Source organism: Apostichopus japonicus, chromosome 5 (assembly GCF_037975245.1).
Source record: "Apostichopus japonicus isolate 1M-3 chromosome 5, ASM3797524v1, whole genome shotgun sequence".
NCBI classification, from domain to species: domain Eukaryota; kingdom Metazoa; phylum Echinodermata; class Holothuroidea; order Aspidochirotida; family Stichopodidae; genus Apostichopus; species Apostichopus japonicus.
Window position 1 is genome coordinate 2,364,170 of NC_092565.1, and position 21,536 is coordinate 2,385,705.

At 38.3% G+C, this 21,536-nt stretch overlaps 1 protein-coding gene across 2 annotated transcripts; it reads right to left on the reverse strand.

Moving 5' to 3' along the window:
- Nucleotides 1-7,879: 7,879 nt before the first annotated feature.
- Nucleotides 7,880-19,806, reverse strand: LOC139967277 (RING finger protein 24-like). Of its 2 annotated transcripts, none has more exons than XM_071970894.1 (6): nt 19,537-19,806; nt 16,985-17,118; nt 15,954-15,993; nt 15,227-15,259; nt 13,728-13,807; nt 7,880-11,906 (listed from the first exon to the last, which is right to left on the reverse strand). In XM_071970894.1, exons 2-6 carry the CDS (start codon nt 17,074-17,076, stop codon nt 11,804-11,806), a joined length of 348 nt encoding a protein of 115 aa, XP_071826995.1. In that variant the 5' UTR covers nt 17,077-17,118; nt 19,537-19,806; the 3' UTR covers nt 7,880-11,803. The 2 variants fall into 2 exon arrangements, with proteins under 2 accessions (XP_071826995.1, XP_071826994.1); XM_071970893.1 differs by lacking the exon at nt 19,537-19,806 and adding an exon at nt 19,321-19,470.
- Nucleotides 19,807-21,536: the final 1,730 nt, after the last annotated feature.

Sequence of the window (21,536 nt, forward strand, 5' to 3'; positions counted from 1 at the left end):
TGAGCATGTCGGATAGACGAGACTCAACTTACTACTACTACTTGCTACCGTCGGTAATAAGACACTAGCGTACAGTCAATACATGCAGCTACGGTCAATATCCACACAACACAGTGTACATAGCAGCGATGGACATCTCAGTTCCAGATAAAGAAAACAAGGTATCACGTTTCATTTCTGTCTGCATTTTGCAGCGACAAGAAGAAAACTTCACGTGCAAGCAACGGAAAGTTAACTTTTTTTCAGAGGCGGCACGCGGTTTGGAGCGAGTCTTCAATGCCTTTCATGATGTATTTAACCATGGAGGTACCCGAGCCAAAATGGTGGTTCGGGCCATTGTAACAGCTAGTTCTGGTTCATGTAATAACAAGCAGAAGTATAGTGGACTGAAGTCATCGACAACTCAATGCATTTTACATTCTAGTTGTAGAAGTTAATGGTGGCCACCTCAAAATTATGCTTCAAGTCTGTTTGTATGTATGTATGTATTTTAGATCATCCTTCAAGCAGGAACTCGCGAAGAAGCCATCATTCTCTAAATTCTGATGTTTTATCTCGATATTTTGACAATATCTCAACATTTATGATGTCTCTATAAATTTCAATATTTTCTTTCTAAATTTCAACGGTTTCTGTGAAATACAGTTCATATATAGGCCAATATATCATATTGTGGTATTACTGTCCATGATGTTTGAGGATTGTACGATTGAAAAATTCGAGACATTGCGTAATTGGGACAAAGGTTTTTGCCTGTACCCCCAGTAGTCCAACCTTAGTGACCCCGGGGGGCGGGGGTCAAAAACAAAATGGTAACAACTGCAGTGAAATGCACATTTACAATAGGATGGCACATAAACCATGTGCTTTGGCAACATCCACTTTTTATTCTCACAGTCACAATGATAGCAATTTCACAACCAATTGGAACACAATGTTACCGATTAAAGAACTATCTCTCTACGAACAACATGTTAGAACCCTTCCAATCAGCGTATCGTTCATGCCACAGCACGGAGACGGCCCTACTAAGTGTTGAAAGTGACATTCTAACATCAACAGATCAAGGGTCTGTGGTTATTCTGATGTTACTTGATTTGAGTGCAGCTTTTGAAACAGTGAACCACCAATATTACTGCATCGCCTCGAACACAGGTTTGGCATCCGCGGACAGTTATTAACTCAGTCAGTATGTGTAAATGGAGCAACATCTGAGACAGGCGCGGCGGAACGGAAAAATGATTGGGGGGGGGGGGGCTAATGTGTGGAGACTATCTAAGCGGAGCGCCACCATCGGTTGGCGGGGAGCGTAGAAGAAAATTTTGGGTTTTTTCAAACCCCCAGATGGCCGGAAACGGCACTTCCCGAGTGTTTTATGCTGCGAATACCTAGCCCTAAAATATGGGTCTCAAGCCTGCAATTTCTCAGATTGCACGTAAAAGTCTGTAAAAACATTGTAATTTGTATATTCGATGGTGTTTTAAGAGAGTAGCTATTACTCGTAGTGTACTCGCAAAGACGTTTTTGAGTGTAGTAAGGGCAGTGGCGGAGCTAGGGGTATTGGTCGGGGGGAGGCAAGAATGGTCTGTAGGGGCGCTTTCGACACTATCTAAGCGGAGCGCCACCACAGGTTGGCGCGGAGCGTACAGAAAATTTTTGAGTAAAGATACTCCCTAGATTGCAGGAAATGACCCTTTCCGGGCCTTGCTAATTTGCAGGTAAACGGAGAATAAATAGGTGTCGTCGCCATTTTGTCGGAAAATTACACCAACAGAATATGACAAATGTCAATAGGTATATGAGAGCGCAATAAAATAGTCAATAATCGCGAATAAGTAAAAAAAGTAAAAAGGGAGCCAGCAGTCCATTTGAGTCCGTCAGGGGGGCGGTATCCGCCCCCTGACTGTATATATGGACGCTCCGCCACTAAGTAAGGGGATGTTGGAGAACTAGCTGAAATGAGGTAAGTCATTGGCCTAAGACGAAGTTGTGTTACGCTTACCGGTACTCACACTCACTGCTTCCACTTTTCACGGGGCGTGAAGACGCGGTTGGGGTGACAATGTGGTCTATAGCCAGGGGACGGGCCGAGCGTCCCCCAGCAAATTATTACACCTATATAGTCAGGGGCGGATCCAGGGGGGGGCCGACCCGGCCCCGGCCCCCCCTTTTTGGAAATCAGTTGCGTTTTTTTATGTGGGAGTACTTCAAATTCCTAATAGGCATAACTTGGTGAAAGAAAAGCCTAATATATATCCAGCTGCTCTTCCCTGAAACGCGATCGTTTTTATTCCAAATTTGAAACTAAGGCAATTACCAGGCCTACGCGACATCACGTATTAATTAGATACGGCTCAGTACTATAGTGCTGACTATTACTGTCAGGGAAAATCAATGCACAGTTAGCAAGTATATCATAATTATTTGAATGAAACGGGGTGTAGGGGGTTTCACACTATCTAACGCAACGTAGTCGCCAAGAACCTAAAGTATTTTTAAGGGAGGGCCCAAGGAACATGAACTTATAGCATGCTCCTCGTGGTGAAACATAATTGCACCTATTAGGTGAATTGAGTGTACTGTTAATAGTAGGAGAGACTAGTGTAGGTTCTTATGACCAACTAGACCGGTTTCTGCTCTCAAACTTTATAGGAGGAGCTTCATCAGTAGTAGCCTTTGAATATTTTATATTCGGCCTGGGCATCTCGTTCTCAAAATGCATCTCTTTTCTGTGCACGAGTTTTTATGGACTCATAGTGCAGCTATAAGAGCATCTAAAAGAGCTTCGTGTGAACCTTGAGAGTCAGCTGATTCTTCGTTAGTATGAAACCTTGAGTTAACAAGTAAACCTTTGAGATTTTGGGCCCTTTTGTATAGGCTAGAATCGGTTCTTTTGGAAACAGTTTGGATAATTCCGCGTGCAGGGGCGTAGCGAGCGGGGGGGGGGGGGGTAGTGTATATAATAATTTGGTCGCTGTCGGCAAATTTTGGGTCTGTCGGCAAAAGGAGAAAAGGTGAAGAGAGCGGAAGGGGAAGAAAGCAGGAAAGCTGAATAGAGAAAAAGAGAACGGAGCTTCTTTATCGGTTATTTCGATTTTCCAGTTCTTCATCTGATAAACTCATTCACCAATCCAATCACCCGACGCCTGCAAGTTAAAATTCTCTCGGCAAATAACTGATAATGTCACGGCCGTCAGTATAGCTACTGTAGCCAGGTTCAGCTAAGCGAGTGCCAGAATCGCCGGCAACTCAGTGAAAGAAATGGAATTAAAGGCTTCCGTATAGGCCGTAGCCCATGAGTCGTGCTATCGTGTGCAACGTGTTGTTATTATCCTCTGTTCAGAATGACGTCATCGCAGATGTCATTCGTTCTCCGTGGAAAACTTAAGGGCACGGCTCACGAATTGTACACAATTTTTAACGTTTCTCGCTTGTATATCAATGAATGTTGTTATTTCTCATTACCGGAAAGTTTTCTGAACATTTTCATCACGAAGTTTCACTATTTCAACGATCGGTGAAAGAGAAAACACAGTTCGATAATTGGTCCCAATTAATTCTTCTTCTGCCGACTGCCATAAAAATAATATCGAAATGGAAATTCTACGGTGCCAAATTTGACTTAAAACATGCACCAGATTGCATCTAAGGACGTTTCAAAACTAAAAATTTTCCAAAGGGGAGGGGGACACCCCCTCCCCTTAGACCCCTCCCCCATTTCAGTCACCACTTCCAGATCCTTCGGCAAATCAAATTCTCCACACCCCCCCCCCAACAAATAACCCTTCGCTACGCCCCTGAATAGGAAGCAAGAAATAGTCCACAAATTCCGATATTTTTTCGGTCGGTGATCCGTTTCCGCTTATTATCGGGCCCTCCCTTAAAAATACTTCAGGTTCTTGGCGACTTCGTTGCGTTAGATAGTGTAAAACCGCCTACACCCCCCTTTCATTAATAAGTATATCATAATTATCTCATTGAACATGTCTTGTTTTATGTTTTTTCTTGGGGTGAATCTGGCGTCATAATTTTCGCGCAAAAGAAAAAACGAATCGACGCAATAATAGTGTATGCATTGTACATGCACTGTTGAGCGTTCTTAAATGTGTCTATCGAGAAAAAATATGTGCACAAAAAAGCGTGTCTGCAACGTTTCTGGTTTTTCTAGTTTTTGGCGAAATGTTTCACCATTTTGCATCTAAGCACTCACAATTAACCAAAAATTTCCAAGGGGGAGGGGGCCCCTCCCCTAGACCCCTCCCCCAGGACGCAGATTACTAAAGTGCTACCATCGGGATGTCGGCCCCCCCTTTCTCAAAATCCTGGATCCGCCCCTGATAGTATACGTGTGCATCGGACAGATCGACAAGTATGCATTGAAATATGGGCATATGCACGTTTCGGTGCCTTGGTAAATATCGGGGGGGCTTATCATGCATTTGCCCCCTCAACTTTTTCATTGGGGGGCTGAGCCCCCCCCAAGCCCCCCCCCCCCCCGGTTCCGCCGCCACTGATCTGAGAAGCTGCGTCTGTTGAGTGTAGTTCCCCAAGGATCAGTACTGGGACAGTCATCACGTTATACACATCTCCACTAGGTGATATATCATTCGTACGCATCAGCTAACACTATCATATGTACGCTGATGACACTCAGCTTTACCTCGTCATTGATCCCAACATAACGGATCCAATCGAGGGCGTCATACTAAAGGTCCAATCTTGCATCTAGATGATATTCAGTCAGGGATGACCCACAATCACATAAAACTGAACACTGATAAAACTGAAGTCCTGATTTGTGGCAGAAAACAACAAGTAGCAGAACTGCACATGATGTAACACAACTAAGCATCAGTCAATGCAACATATAACTATTGTCGATAAAAGATCAGTCTGCAATCTTGAAGTAATAGTTGATCCTGAACTCAATATGGATGAACACATAAAACACATCTGTAAATCAACTTATTTTTTATTTGCGCAACATCAGCAAGATTAGAATATATCTAACTAGACAAGCCACTGAACAGTTAGTGCACTCCCTGATAACATCTCGACTTGACTACGGTAATTCTGTGCTCTATGGAATTACAAATGCACAAATGAATACACTGCAACGGGTTCAAACATCTTACCAATATGGAAATTGCTAAAATAATTGGTTTGCTGCCAAGTAAAACTTGTTCTTTAGTTTTGCTTCCTTCATGGCATATTAAGCATAATCTCGTAATTGTGTTACCAACCATTACCAGAATTGTCAATAATTCTCTTTTATCTGGTGTTCTTCCCGCTACCCTTAAACAATCTATTATTACGCCAGTTCTTAAGAAAACCACTTTAGAACATAATGCTTTAAAGAGTTACCGGCCTATTGCGAATATCAAATTTATTGGTAAAGTTATTGAAAAGGCTGCTTCATATCAAGTAATTGACCATGTTAGTGTTAACAACCTTGATGAAATATTCAAAAGTGCGTATAAGAGTCACCACAGCACGGAGACTGCCCTCCTTGAGGTGAGGAGTAACATTTTACATTCTCTTGATAGAAATAAGACAGTGCTGCTGGTCAGTGGCGTAGCCAGGATTTTTTCAGTGGGGGGGGGGCGCTGGGGGGGGGCTTGACCATTTCCTGGGAGGGCGTCTTGTTACTATCTAAGCGGAGCGCCACCATGGGTTGGCGCGCAGCGTATCGGAAATTTTTAGCTAAAAAGGCCTCCTAGATCGTTGAAATGACATTTCCCAGGCCTTGCAAGTTGCTCTAAAGTTTTCTCAACATCCTTTATTTTGAGATCCCATGACTTGATATGGTCATCGAATAGTTTAGTGAAATAGAAAAAAAAAACAGTTTGGTAAGTTACTTTGAAATATCATGACATATCTTTTGTGAGTTTGACACCGGCATTGACATTTTTCGACAAATCTGCAAATTGCGCGTGGAAAATAAGGAAAGATTGACTGGGCTTTCAGGCAAGTAGCATACTGAAATCACCGAACTATATGTAAAACTGACATCAAAGATTGTGTCTGAAATATTATTAGGGTGATAGACTGATTGGCCGGTAGTTCTCAGCGATAGTATTGTCTCCTTTCTTGAAAATTTGGTTTTTAGCGGTTTTAAGAGCATCAGGGTACGTCCCAGAAGTGAAAACCCGATTGAAATGTTCCAGAGTATCGATCGAGGCAATGACGCGAGCAATGATGTTAGAAACCTGTATGATGTCAGCATCGTTTGCCTTTTTACATCTTCTCTTTGGCATTCCAGTACCTGGAAACCACCTTTCTATAAGGGTATAGTATAGCTCACTAGCTGGTTTGATCAGTTAATGCGCACTGGTTACATGATCCTGGTTGCCTGTTTGTATTAGTATTTATTCAGGCGCGTAGCGAGGAATTTGCCAAGGGAGGGGCGAACCTGTAGGCAAATTATCAGAGCCGTAGATTCGGCTTTGGAAACTATCTAAGCGTAGCGCCACCATAAGTTGGCGCGAAGCGTACAATAACATATTGGCCGAATATGCCTCCCAGATCGCTAGAAATGGCACTTCCCAGGCGTTGCAAGTTGCATCTACGCATTTTCTATTTTGAAATTACTAGCGAAATCATAAAATCGTACAAAAAATATGCTCAAGGGGAGGGGGCGGTCGCCCTTTGCAAGCTTTCTGGCTGTATTTCTGAGATAAACATTTGGATGTCTCAGTCAGAACAAGTTGCAATTCAATCAAGACAAAACTGAATTTATGGTCATTGCCTCGCCACACATATTAGGATCCCTGTCCACTATTCAGTTGATGCTTGGTGATGCTTCTATTCATAGATCATCATCTGTAAGGAACCAGGGCGTCATTTTTTATTCCACCATGAGCATGTCTGAGCATATAAATAGTGTTTGTAAGAGTGTTAATTTTCATATTCGGAATTTGTGGAGAATTCGTACGTTCATTTCGCGTGAGTGCCTTGGTCCTGTCGCGCAATGATTATGCCAATTCGTTATTATATGGTGCTAGGGAAAGTGATCTTATGCGATTTCAGCGCCTTCAAAATAAAGCTGCTCGTTTGGTGTTTTCTTGCGGACATGATCGTCGCTCTTCCCCCAGCTTCTGTGTACTTTACACTTGCTGCCGGTTAAGGACAGGATAAGTTACAAAATCTTTTTGTATGTTATAATGTTTTTAAATCTCTGCATGGTGAGGCTCCCGGCTATCTGATTGATTTTCTTTCTTTGTATAATGCTCCTCTAAGAAATGTTGATGGTTTGAGACTCTGCTCCTCATCCATGGGCGTCAACAGGTGGGGGACGGGGGGGGGGACATGTCCCCCCCACTTTCAAAAGTGGAGGGGATATCATATCATTTGTCCCCCCCACTTTTCAGAGCAGTTATTAAAAAAATCACATGCATATGCGCGATTTTCTATCACAATTGCTGAGCTGATTCAAGTAGAATCTAACTTAAGAATCATTATCAATAAATTGCACTGGAAATTAGAACAGTGCTTGGCCCTTTATCCCCCTTCCTCCGATATTCACCCTCCCCGCTTCGCCCGAGACCTCTGATAAAAGTTTGTGCGATGTTTGAACGATGTTTTAGAGTGTTTTGTGGAAGCACCCCTTCTCGCCAGAAATGGAATTCCCCTTGCCCTACACTGTGAATCAGAGAAGACCCCACCAGGAAGGTAATATCATATATTTTAGGCCCTACAGACAGTATTCTGCCTGTATGCAGGGTATTATATGATACCAAACTACCGAAAATATTTCGTTTGAGATGGACGCTGTGTAATTCGTTTCCCTTGGTGTCAGAACGGCATCTTTCTACCAGTACTTTCTGTCGGAATTTAGTTTTGTGACACAAAATTTCTCCTCACAGATCTGGTTCTGATGTAACTAAAAACGACTCAGGAAGGCCGTCTCCTGCGATCTAGGGGGTCTTATGTACCCAAAATTTTCTGGTACGCTACGCGCCAACCAATGGTGGCGCTCCGCTTAGATAGTATAGTGTCCCCCCACTTTCTGAAACCTGCTGACGCCCATGTCCTCATCTGATACCTGCAGACTCATGATTCCACGCTCAAAGCGTAAAACTGGTGATAAATCTTTTCAAGTTATTTGTCCCCGTCTCTGGAACCAGCTGCCTGTGGGTATTACGAGTGGTGGTTTCCGTCACGATCTTCAAAGGTCTGATGAAAACATATATATTTATTGCTGAGTTATGTTTGTATATTTGCTTGTGTTTAGGCTTGGTGTTTGTGTTTTATTGTATAGTTTATATTTGTTTTTGTAAAGCACTGTGATCTTTTGTAGAGCGCTCTATCAAATACCTAATAATAATAACACCGCCGCACGAATAGTGACAACAATTACTAAGCTAAGTCATATAACACCAGTGTTTGAAGACCTACACTGGCTGCCAATATCTGCCCGCATTGAATTTAAGCTGCTGCTTCTCACCTACAAGTGTTTGAATGGAATGGCCCGAATTACCAGAAGAACTCATTGAGCCCATATCAACCATCCCGTGACTTGAGGTCTTCTAATCAGGCACTTCTTAAAGTTCCAAAGACCAGACTTTCTTTATGTGGTTTGAAGGATTTCGTAATATAGCTGCCCCTACATTGTGGAAGAACATCCTACTTCACCTCAGGAAAGCCACCTCATTTAAATGTTTCATCCCAGCTGAAGACATTTCTGTTTTATAGATATTTTCATCTTTAGCTCTCGACTGGGCCGTTGAACAAGCCACTGTTTACATTACATTAATTTCCTCTTCAACCTATACCCACCCCATTCCCTGCCTAATCCTAAAATAAATCAAACAGGATGCTGAAAAAGAAATAGATAATTCATAAGGCATTAAATTCATATGCTTATATTCTTTAATCATTTTACATTATATGCCAATGAAATATTTACAAAACCATGAAAAAGTGTCAGAACACATCAATTGAATATTATAATGGATTATTTGCATACAAAAGTAAAAAAGAAAAGAACTTTTTATTTAAATAAAGTACGTAAATACATTCCATAACCACCAATATTCCTTGTTACTTTTCTAGTATTAATCATTTGACATACACACAAACAGACATATCACATATGTGCATCAAGTTAGTTGTAAAAAAGAAGCAATTTTATTACTAGTAGACACCAGGCATTACCGAAATGAACATAAAGCAGGAAATAAAAATGTTTCTTCACCTCCTCCAACCTACCATCATGTCTCTTCCATTTACTTATTTGAGAAGAAAAGGCTGTGTTGATACTATGACCAGAAAAACAACTTAACTTGAACAAACATAAAGAAGAAATTCCAGGATAAGTAAGGAAAACTATTAAAAAACCTTAACGGGAGTGAAGACTAGCGCAAAAAGAAAAGTCTGATGCCGGTAATCTGACTTAGTTTCGAATGAGGTGTAACAAAAGTGTTAGACACTACCACTGATTCCAGAAAATACACACAGCTTGCTACTGTCGGTAATTAGACACTAGTGTACAGTCAGTACATACAGCTACGGTCAATACCCACAACACAGTGTACATAGCAGCGATGGACATCTCAGGTCTAGATAAAAAATAACAAGGTATCACGTTTCATTACTGTCTGCATTTCGTAGCGACAAGAAAAACCCTTCACTTGCAAGCAACGGAAAAATTAAATTTTTTCAGAGGGCGGCACATGGTTTGGGGCGAGTCTTCAATGCCTTTAAAAGAGGTGTAGAGCTTAACAGTGCTCAGAGAAACTGTTCAAGGGTTTGTTAATTATAAAAAACATTCTCTTATAACTTACAACTACAGCCTAGTTTAAAACGTGTGTCCATTTGTGCAAACATATCTGATATTCCTCCAGAAAATTGGCAATGTGGATTTTCCACACATAGTCTATCAGATATCCAGTTACAAAATAACATTAACATTCGTTCACACTATCTACTGAATACTTGATGGTCAGATGCCCACATTTCTGTAATTCAATTTCTAGAAACAGACAGTTTTTTTTCAAATTTACATTATTCTGGGCCTTTTCAAAAATTTGGGAATGTTCAGTGACAGTACAGGAAATCCAGGGACAGCCCATGAAATCTGGCAACAGTCTACTGAATTGGTCACCTTACACCATAGCAAACCTTCCTATGAAGTGTGATGAAAATCAGCCCATTATAACCTGCAACGGTTGCATATCAATTCAATACTTTCCCCTGTAGTTACAGCAAAAAACAAAAAAAAAAGCTTTCATTGTGAGAGTCTGCGAGACACAAGTTCCCACCATGGGGCAGCTTCCTACCAAGTTTGAAGAAAATTTGCTATTATTTAGGAGTTTTTGACAATATATATAGCATAAAACCAATTTTCACTTAATTTGACCTTCAACCTTTTACCTTTTCTATGGAGTATCTGCATTAACCAATTAATTCAGCACATTCAACAGAACTGTTGACCCTGGACATTTCATGTTAAACTTGTAATGTGTTCCATATTAGTGCAACACAGGAAGGATCAGAGATAATTGTGTATAATCACCAAATTGGAAGGAAAAACAATGAAATTTAACATGTTATTATAAAATATCATATCACCTGCTTCCTCCATCACTTCCCCCATCAAGCCCCACTCCTCCTTACCATGTCCTGATGGAAACAACCTTACACATGTGAGTAAACGACTGCTCAATTACTTTGGTACTATTCAAAAAGAAAATTGAGTGAATGTACTATGTAGATCAGAATTATACAGCTGACTGATGCACCTTCTTAATTAAAATTTAAAGAAATATATGAGACTAATTGTTTCCCTGGGAATTTCAGATGAAAAATTAGAATCTTTAGTGTAAAGATTTGATATATAATATTCAAGAAAAGTAAATTGAATAATAGGTTAATTTTTTGGACCTATAAGTCTTCATCCAAGTCTTTGAGTCCTGATTGTCTGAGTCCTAGGATGATGTGCTGGTTCATTACAGTAAAGTCTTAGATAAATATGTTTTAGCCTTTGAAGAAGATCCTGCTAGGATCGAAACGTAAGGCCAACTTACTTTTACACATTCTCCTACACAGGCTCTCTAGTGGATAAGCAGTTTGCTAACAGTTTAATTTTATTTTGATCTTAGATAAATAAACAGGAGTACTTTAACACTGATACCTATGCTAGCATGTGATTGTATTTTTTTTTGTATATATTTTTTAGATCGTACTGTAAGCAGGAACTCGCGAAGAAGCCTCATTGGCTTATCAAAGCCCCAAGCTGACCGAAGTCAGTCTCTTAGATTCGTATTTAACGTCCATGATTATGAATTGTCAATTGTCAACAACTCTGTAACTGGACGACATACATTAATCTTGGAGTAACTCGAACCGGGGACCTTATGATTGGAGGGCACCGGCGTTAAGCACTGAGCTAAAACCCCGAGCTAACACCCCGTATGATTGCAAACGTATATGATTGTGAAACCAAAACAGACTATACATAATCATAGCACTAGTCTTTATCATAGCAAAGAAGATATTATTAATACCAAACATTGTTCTAACTAGTGTATTCGTCTAGACAAAAATGTTGTTTGGTATTTGGTATAGGAAGACAGAAACAAATACTGATTTGTTTTAGAAATGAACTCATTCTGGATTATTAACCAATGAATGAATGGTCACAACTTCCATTGCATCCTCAGCAGCAAACGGCAGTGACTTTCTTTCTTACCCTGTAACAATATGAGGTATCGAGATGGTTAATTACAAAGAAAACAATAAACAAGAAAAGCTCAATCAAGTGCCAGTCCCAATGTATTTTTTTCACCTTGGAGGCAAACTGCTATATTAACACAAGGAAAGAGTTCTCTGTTGGTCTCAGTGTTTTAGGAGGTGCTTTACACACAGGACAGCTGTTTTTACTCTCTAGCCACTTAGAAATACATCTGTGGAAAAAATAAAATATTAATAACTGATTAATAAAATCATACACAATTCCAAAAAGATTACTAGGGACTTTAAAAGGTATCTAAATCAAGATATTCTCAAGCAAACCCTGAATACACTCATCCTTCTGAAAATGATGTAATTTATCAATTAATAAAGAATAACATGGGACGTCTATACGAAGTATTACAATTATAAGCTTTGAAAAAAAATGTTCTCTTTTGAGAATTTACTTCCATTAAGCAAGAAAGACCAATAGGATATTGATGCCTTGCAGCAGGAGATATTGGCTGTAACACTGCAGAACAAGACTTCAAATTTTGACCATGGCAAACTGCATCTGATCAGCAAGGTTCTTGCACTCATGTTCACCTGTTTACAAAGTTTTCAAATTTTTACTTGACCTAAACTGATATTTGGCCTTCAAAGCAAAAGTAGGGTTGTTGTACTCACTTAGGTACATATACAATTCATACCTAGTTTGGAATTTGTTTTAGCTTTACAGTTGTAGTATTTGTGTTTACTAGGTTCAAAGTTTAAACTCTACTGACCAAAAATGACCTTTGACCTTTGCAATGCTCAATAAAGTGGATCCAAATTATGCGTACAAAGTTTATCCAACACTTTACTTGTACAGAGTTATCATGTTTTACAAGGTTTTCAGACTTTGACATCCACATAGAACGATAACATTCTTTTGTCCACAAAGGTTAATGTAGCCTACTGTACATGTTACACATATGCTTTTATTCAACATTTGTTTTATGCTTACAAGGTTTTTCATATCTTTGACCCCAAATGATCTTTGACCCCTACCAATGTTAAGAGGGTCCATGTGCTCATCAAGGGGCATCTTCACACCCCATATGAAGTTCAACCGATACTTTATATATAACTAGAGCATCAGTAATGTTGCAGCTCATCTCTGATACAAGGTAACTGTTTAACACATATATGCATTCTGAATGAAACTTGTGTGACAAAGACATCCTTGCTTAACACTTTGTTTTCTGTCCAATGATGATGTCTAATATTTGGTTCTTTTTAATGGGTGGTGGGTGGGGGGGGTGGGTGTGATGTTTAGCTGATCAGGGGGACCCACATGACCAATGACCTAACAATCAACGATAATGTCACTGATCCATCATCTGAGCTGATCACTGTCAAAATGTTTCATCAAAATCAATGTAAACCGTAGAAGAAATCTTTGATCTTTGATAAATTATTAGCCCCTATCCCCTAATATATATTACAACCTCACCAAGTTTGATATAACTTCAGCAAAGGACCTGAGAGCAGTAGCCTTTCCTCATTGATGAAGGACAAGTGGACATACAGACAGACAGACAGTTACATTGACAATTTGCCATAACAATTTAACTCAACTATTTCTTCTTAAACATAATATACAAGCTCTGCTTTTGGAGTTAACAGTGTCATATTTGAAAAGTTTCCCGACTTTGACATTTGATACCCTTTGCTGCGTTCAACTTCCACCAATCTCAGTACGGTTCTTGTTTTAACCAATGGGGCAGCTACATAACAAGACTGAAGTTCAACTGGGCCTTACTTTGTGATACCATGTTTACAAAAGATATCACATACACACAAAAACAGACACCATCATGAAATCAAATGTTCATTGTAACTTCAGCAAGGAATCAAAAGTAGCAAAAATATAGAATAAAGTATCCATTTTTTGAACCGCTATACACTTACAGCCAAAGACATGCTTTGTAGATCAGAATTTTTTACTGTAAGAGTCTCATCTGATGACAATTTGCAAATATATATAAAGAAGTTTGTATGAAGATACTTACAGAATGTGAAATCCATGCTTACATGGACAATAGCCAATCTTTTCGCCTGATCTGAAGTCTTCTAGGCAAACTGCACATGTCTATGAAATAAAATGATAAAATACTGAGTTGAAGCGCCTTGATGTTAGCACTCCCATTTCCACAGCAAATACACTCTCGCGTGTACTCTCACAGGTGTTTGCCGATTATATATTACGTACACATCGCAAACGTATACAGCCTACCATGTCCAGTTGGTATACTTACATAACGTTGCACATAATACACTCTCATACTCAAACCACAGTTCATTAACTGTTCTTCGAAATCGCTAAAATAAAATTCACAGATCAACTTTACAATAAAGGAAACTTGGAAAGTATTTGAAACACCAAAATATGAAACTTGGCGGAATCGATGTCAGAGCAGAATATAGTACCAGGAAGCTTAGACTTTGCAGAACTGTCCGATTGTAAACGTTAAAGTAGCTTACATGTGAACATTCTTCACGTTGGAGCTGGACAGCGCGATGTAAACAACGAAGAGTCTGCTGTTCAAACTTACCTTGTGTTATACAAAAATCACAAAATCCTGATGACTACATATATGACGGCTTAACGATTTTTTTAAAACATATATAATTTATAAGAAATTTCACTGAAATTTAAGGCAGAAATTAATCTGTATTCAAAGGTGGTTGACGTTGTGATTACTGTAGGAACTGTATGGATCGTGGGTTATGTCCCAATCTGCATTTGCGAAGGTGACGTCAAGTTGTGTACTGTTCAAAGTATATTTGAAATATCCATCCTACACGATTACAAAATTGTAAGCATTCTCATATTTTGAAAACATGTTTGGAAAATTATTTATCGTTTTTTAAGGTAACTTCTAAGGGCTACCAGACAATTCTTTTAAACATAGATCAATATACTATGCCTGAAGTTTACCCAAACTGCACTATGGGAATTATTGTTGACAAGGTTTTCATACTTTGATCTCTGTTGAACTTCAATCTCCACCATTTTTACAAGAGTTCCTGTACTAACTAAAGGCCAGCTGTTTACCAAGTATTAAGTTCAATCAAGTTGCAAGTTTTTTCACATGCAGGTGGGATTTAACTTTTTGGTACTGTGCAAACTACAGTGTTAGCATAGTGTAAGAGGAGTGTTAGCTCAGTAGTTAACGCCTTTAGTGCCTTTCAATCATAAGGTCCCGAGTTTGAGTCACTCCAAGAATAATGTATGTCGTCCAGTTACAGAGTTGTTGACAATTGACAATTCATAATCATGGACATAAAGAATGAATCTAAGAGACTGACTTCGGTCAGCTTGCTGCTTTGATAAGCCAATGAGGCTTCTTCACGAGTTTCTGCTTGCAGGAGGATGTAAAATGCATACATACATATCAATCGGGCATTTCTCTAAGATCTACAATGCCACTGTTGCAAACTTGGTGTGTTCAAAAAGAGGTAGAAATAAGGTAATGTGTTCTAAGACAAAAATGTAAAACAAACTTACTTCATTTAACACTCTTTTCTTCTTGTATTTCACCTAAAAAAAATATACAATATTTATCAAAAATCATATCCATAACACATCAACTGTTTCATATGGCAGAGAGCAGTTAATAATTGCTTTTAGCTGCAATAACTTGTTTTTTCTTCTGTGAACATAAATGTTTCATCTTATTATGTTATTCTTATATTTGTAATAGTTGGCTGATTGATATAAGCCAAATGCTATTGTACTCAACATCATTAAAAAAGCAAATCTAACAGATTCCCATTGACATCACTATACCTTCAAGTATGTCTTACTGTGAACATGGACTCATCAAACACCATTAACACCACCCATACGTAGGGATTTTACTTAACAGTGTGCTTGAATGTTTAGCATTAGTGTAAATTGTCAGTTCAATATACTGGTTTTAATTTTCAATATACTGGTTTCAATATACTGGTCCAAATACAATATTAAGTAATTCTAGAAATGAATTATATATGGATTTCATCTGCATATCAATAGAAGCAGAAATGTGATTTGTAGTTTGACAACATAAGCAGTTACTAAATTTGTATTTGAGCTATTTAGAGCAACTGATTGCCTGATATGTTAAATGCTATTTATTGTTAAGTATAACTAGCATAACTTAATTTGCCCATCATCTTGTATGAATATTTTCTTAAATAAGTTTACCAACTATTAATAACTAATAACCATTAAAATTAATAAAACAACTTACTTCTCTGTAGCCTGTGTCAGGTTTTCCTTCCCTCTTAAGCCTAGATAAAAGAAAATGAAAAAATCAAGTCTCAATCTGAGGCAAGCAAACACAGGAAATGATAATATTTTAAAATACTGATTTATATATCTCAGTGTTAAAGGTAGTCAGAATAGGCCCCAAATTATGGCACGCTGTAATTGCTGGAAGTTTTCAAAAAGTACTTTCCTGGAGTTCTTTACTCTCCAAATTGTTCTCAGACATTTTTAAGGAACACACAAGATGACTGAATATCCTAGTGAAGAAAATTTCCTTGAAGGTTGTAATAAAAACAGTTTAAGAATTTTGACCAAAAGGTGACCATATTTGCATATCTAGCATATTTGGGGCCACTACAGCATAACTTTAAGCTACATATGGTTACAAAGTTTCAGTATCACAAATGCTACATAGCATACATTATGTTAGAATCAGTTGTTCTTATACTTAAATGAAGGTATTTCCTGATGTATTTCAATGTTGTTTTTATCAGTTGCAAAATTTTCTCTCTCTTAATTTAGGTTAAATTTGCTTTAATTTAAGGTGACCAGACATGCCAGATTTCCTGGAAAATTATTTTCACCTTACTATCATTGCATCATGTATAATATATGTTTTTATTGTTGGCATGATACACAAGGTAGAGATGATTTTCAAACTATTCATGATCTTAAATACCTTTTGACTTCAAACAAGATGCACAAGAGATCAATTCAATCAGCTAGGGTGTTGCATATATATCTTCAGTTTGATTTTTCTGACATCAACAATAGAGCAAACTTGAGTGAATTGGCCTACTGGCTCAAAACCAGTGCATAGAAGGGTCAAGACCCACAAGGCCTAGCTAAGTTTACATGTCCACGGCACAATATGCTGTTGGGAAGTCAAAGTTGCTAGTTTTATTCAAGACTCAATAGGCACCACTTGTTTCGATTCCCGATTGGCCAGCAATCGTCCAACAAAATATTAAAAGGAAGCCTTTGTCAATTTGTCAATTCTACGAACAGACTAACCTTGCAAGGTAACAGCAAAAGATCACATTCAGCAGGACGATGAATCCAGAGATGATGAAAAATGGGAGAACATGTTTCAGATCCATATCCATCAATAACTGATCAGAACCATGATGGAGTAATAGCCATCGCAACTGAGAATGACCAAGAAACAAAAACATTTAGTGGTTCTATTACCAATTATATATTCATAGTGTGGTAATTAGCCACATGCATGTAAATATTATCTATTGACTAATGCGGCAACATATAAAGGGAGGTACCAGGAATCAGTTATCATGTTGACAAAGTCTATTTAGTGACCTACATACACATGTGTGAATATTCATGAGGTCAAGTTTTATGATCTCATAAGCATGTATCTTCATTGTATTATCCAAGTACATGTATAAAGCTAATTATACATGTACTATTTCAGAGATATCTGATTAAAAATTTTAATGTTCACTGATTAATGTTCATGATATTCACCCAAAAAACAACACGGTTGATTAGTGTATTAATGTAGTGTGACAAACCTAATATGTCAACAATGAAAACATATATGGTTCTTGTTTGTGTTTAAATGCCATTTCTTGCAATTTGATAAATATAACTGACATAAAGACTCACTTATTTGTAAATGCTTATGTTTGAATTTTCTTTCTTTAGCACTGACAGGCTTTTACATTTTGTGCTTCATAAAATCCTATTATTATTATTATTATTAAGTTGGAGACGTCATGAAAATGTGCTTATTTATGTACCAACATCACAATACCAGTATGAAGGTTGTTGAGATAAGGTGTTTACAAGCTGTTTGAAAGTTTCCCATTAAGCCCCACTATGTAACCCCCATGAATATTAATGAGGTAAAAATTGTTGTTGCAAAGAACATGTACATACTACTATGTAGTTATACATCACCATACTAAGAATAAACTATATTGGATAATGGACATACGGTTGCAGAGATATTGACATTTTATAATTTATATGGTAAGCCCTGCCCACTTATTAATTGCAAAGGTTGAAAAGCACTATGGAACTAAGAGAAAATCAACAGATCTAAAACTACAATAATGCAACAAGTATGGCCGATCAGTTATCTCTACCCGGTCTCAACCAATACATTTTTAGGAATATCTTTCACATTGCCATGATATGTCAGTCCCATGATATCTGGGACTTGCCAAGTTGGTATACTGTATCACATAAACTGCTATTTATATAAGGCAGCAATAGAACATCTGTAGTTATAACTATTCAAATGCAACCTTTCCCTTTTAATTTAATTCTCTAAGTCTAAAGCAAACTTTCACAAAAAGAGTGCTTTGTTGCATTACCCTACTCAAAATTAGTCATGCAACAACACTAACAATTACAATGTTTTACATACATCTTTTTATGAGGCTAACATGTGATTGTTACTATGAACCTCTTGGAACATCATTTAAATTAGTAAACATTTGTGGCCAATACATTGTCACATATATGCTTTAAGTAAGTTTTGATGGTCTCCTTACTTTATTTGGTTTACATTTGATAATCGAAATTGCCTTGGCAAATAGTGACATGACCTGATGGCATATTTCAGTGTCAAAACTGTTTACAATTCCCATGAAAATATGAAAGGAAATCCGAGGAACACATATGGAAACTTTTGCTCTATAAACGGCCCGTTGTCGGAGAATTAAATGCTGTTGTACAGGTATACGCACAGGAAGCTTTTCGGTTTTCACTCTCTGAAATTGCTGTGAGAACACTGCACACTGTGGTGTGCTCAGATTAGCCGAGTAAAGGAGGACTTAACACAATTTCTTACGATGCTTTTGATTTGCTGGTGAAAAGTACAAGCCTTAATATTGACCAATCAAGTCGAATTTTACATCACTAGAGAGAAGAGTCAACAAACTTGTCTTTGGCATAGGAAAGAAATTGGTTACGCAATCACACTCCCAGCAAGCTCGATGTAAGCATTGAGAGATAGGGACATTTTGAAGACGTTCACTGCTTTCCGAAGTGGGTTTTACTTTTTCAGATTAAAAAGTACGGCCCGGTTTAGTTAACACGCATTATAAATAACAACACCTTATCATAAAGAGGACACAATATTCTTCAAAATGACATGAGTTTTCTGAGTGCTACACTTAGAAAGTTATGAAGAGTTAGCGCAAAATGTGCTTATTTTGTAGCGATATTTGCTGCGTAAAGGGGAGTTCTGCAAGGAATCCATAGATTATTTAAATGTTTCTCCTCCTAACTTAGCTAGTTACAATATGACATCATACTTCTACAAATGGCAGCAACCTAACTTGTGTTATAAACCACGTATGAACTATGAAAACGAAGCTCACAATCATCAGAGCAGCATTCTTTCTTAGCTGTTGTCCATCATACAGATCTCTATTAGTCTACTGTATTAGCCTTGATAAGCCCCAAAATGGCTAGGCCTATAGTTGGGTTTGCTTCCCATAAACCACCTTTTTCTGCAAGTGTTTGTTACGTAGAGTGTATATGGGTCAATAAGACAATAGGCATTTACATATACGCGTTCCGTACAGTAGTCTTACCAAAGTTTAGTACGAAGTGGGACTAGCCTTGTTTACTTAGGCTTGTAGTTGTACACATGAATTGGTGTCTCCCATAGAAGAATTGTTCCTACGGAACGTTGGTACTCCGATCGAAAATGCTACCCCGGTTTCTTCTTCCCGGGTATGTAAACTTCTGCTGTAAGTTAGAGTCAAAACTATTCTGCTCTTATTTCGATTGCGAAGTCGGTATTTGGTGCTCTCGTAACGTTATAGTTAAATGGTTTGTAAACATGACCCTTGGCACTCAGGTTATCGTGATTACCAAACAAGTGAGATTACCGAAGAGCCTAAACGCCATATCAAATTACGTGTAGTCGCACTCTCGAGTAAAGTTTTCTGCGCTGTAGCTCCACTCTCCCTGGACACCTCCTGAACCCTACCCCTCCACTCTCAACAGGGGTGATCAATGGCCTAATGTATCATTCCAGTGCTTTCCTATGTCGAAATTCTTCCTAAACAATCTCAAATCCTCACCGATATGGAAGTAAATGCATCTACAAAATATACAGTCTTAATGAACTGTTTCCTGTTACTGCTGAGGAACTGAGAAGTATAATCTAACCATCACCGACGAAATTTTGTATCCTGGACGCTTACCTACAACTTCTATCAACGATTTTAAATATGTCGGTTTGCAGTGGTATGGTTATCCTCCGTCAGCAAATAATTGCTGATATCAACAATTAATTGCTGATATCAACAACTAATTGCTGATATCAGCAAATGATTATTGATATCATTGAATGGTTTGCTGATATCACCAATTCATTTGCTGATATCAGCAATTATTTGTTGATAACACCAAATAATTGGTGATATCAGCAAATATTTGTAGATATCAACAGTTAGTTGGTGATATCATGAAATGATTTGATAACATCAGCAGTGAGTTGGTGACATGATATATATCATTAATTAATTGCTGATATCATCAAATAATTGTTGATAGCAGCAAATATCGATAAAAAGTAAAACGGATTGCCATACCTGCGCTTTGGTTAGAATACACAACGACTCGGCGTGTCTAGTCCATATACATTATGGTCTAGTCCTAGACCGGAAAAATGCCGTCTTATTAGTGCTACATGATCTTAGCAGGGAGTTGTAATGGATAAAAACTCCGCTGATCTCTACCGTCGACCCAGGGAGTTGATAGACCATGGAAAACTGTTAGACATATTCAAGACGTCTAGCTATTGGTATAACCAGGGAGTTGTTATGGAAAACTTATTCTGCGTATGATTGGTCTTCATCATACTTCCCTCTACTCAATTTTGACCGGTCTGTTAGGGGTTGAAGGTTTTTCTTTTCTATATTGGTTGTCCATAAATGAAATTTTGTGCAACATTATGGGTATGTACTGAAGTGAATTTATTATTCAAATTCTGAACAAACAATGGGCTTAAAACCTTGAGAAGTGGGGCTGGCGGGTATTGTGGGCCGTTACGTAGTATTACCTACAAAAGCAAGGATCCACAGGAGATGCGATGAGGTCGAACATGACGTGTGACTGGTGACAATCTTGAAACAGGTTATGACTATTGGGAAAAGTGTACATCTGGTTGGTCATTTTCATGACCGAGAAGTGCCATTTCCGGTGATCTGGGGGGCTATCAAAACCAGAAATTTTCTTGTACGCTCCGCGCCAACCAATGGTGGCGCTCCGCTTTGATAGTTATATAAAATCCTGGATATGCGCCTATATATATATATATATATATATATATATATATCCTATTAAATTTTGGGGATGAGAGTTGCTACGCACCTGCAATCAAGCAAATGCCCCCCCCCCCCTCAATATTTGAAACAAATCGCCGCTCCTATTCGTAGGCACGAATTAATAATTCGTAATATCGAATTAAATTTTGTTCTGACGAATTAAAAATATTTTTCGAATGGCACCATTAGGCTTTCGTACTATGTCGCAATGACTTTTTCTTGCAATGATCAGCATTTGCCAATGCAAACTATAAATT

Excerpts from the sequence above, each read along its gene's own strand:
- LOC139967277 (XM_071970893.1), bottom strand. Across the intron at positions 15,260-15,953 it reads CTGACACAGGCTACAGAGAA|GTGAAATACAAGAAGAAAAG; the intron begins GTAAGTTGTTTT and ends TATTTTTTTTAG. Across the intron at positions 11,907-13,727 it reads AAGCATGGATTTCACATTCT|ATGTATTTCTAAGTGGCTAG; the intron begins GTAAGTATCTTC and ends TTTTTTCCACAG.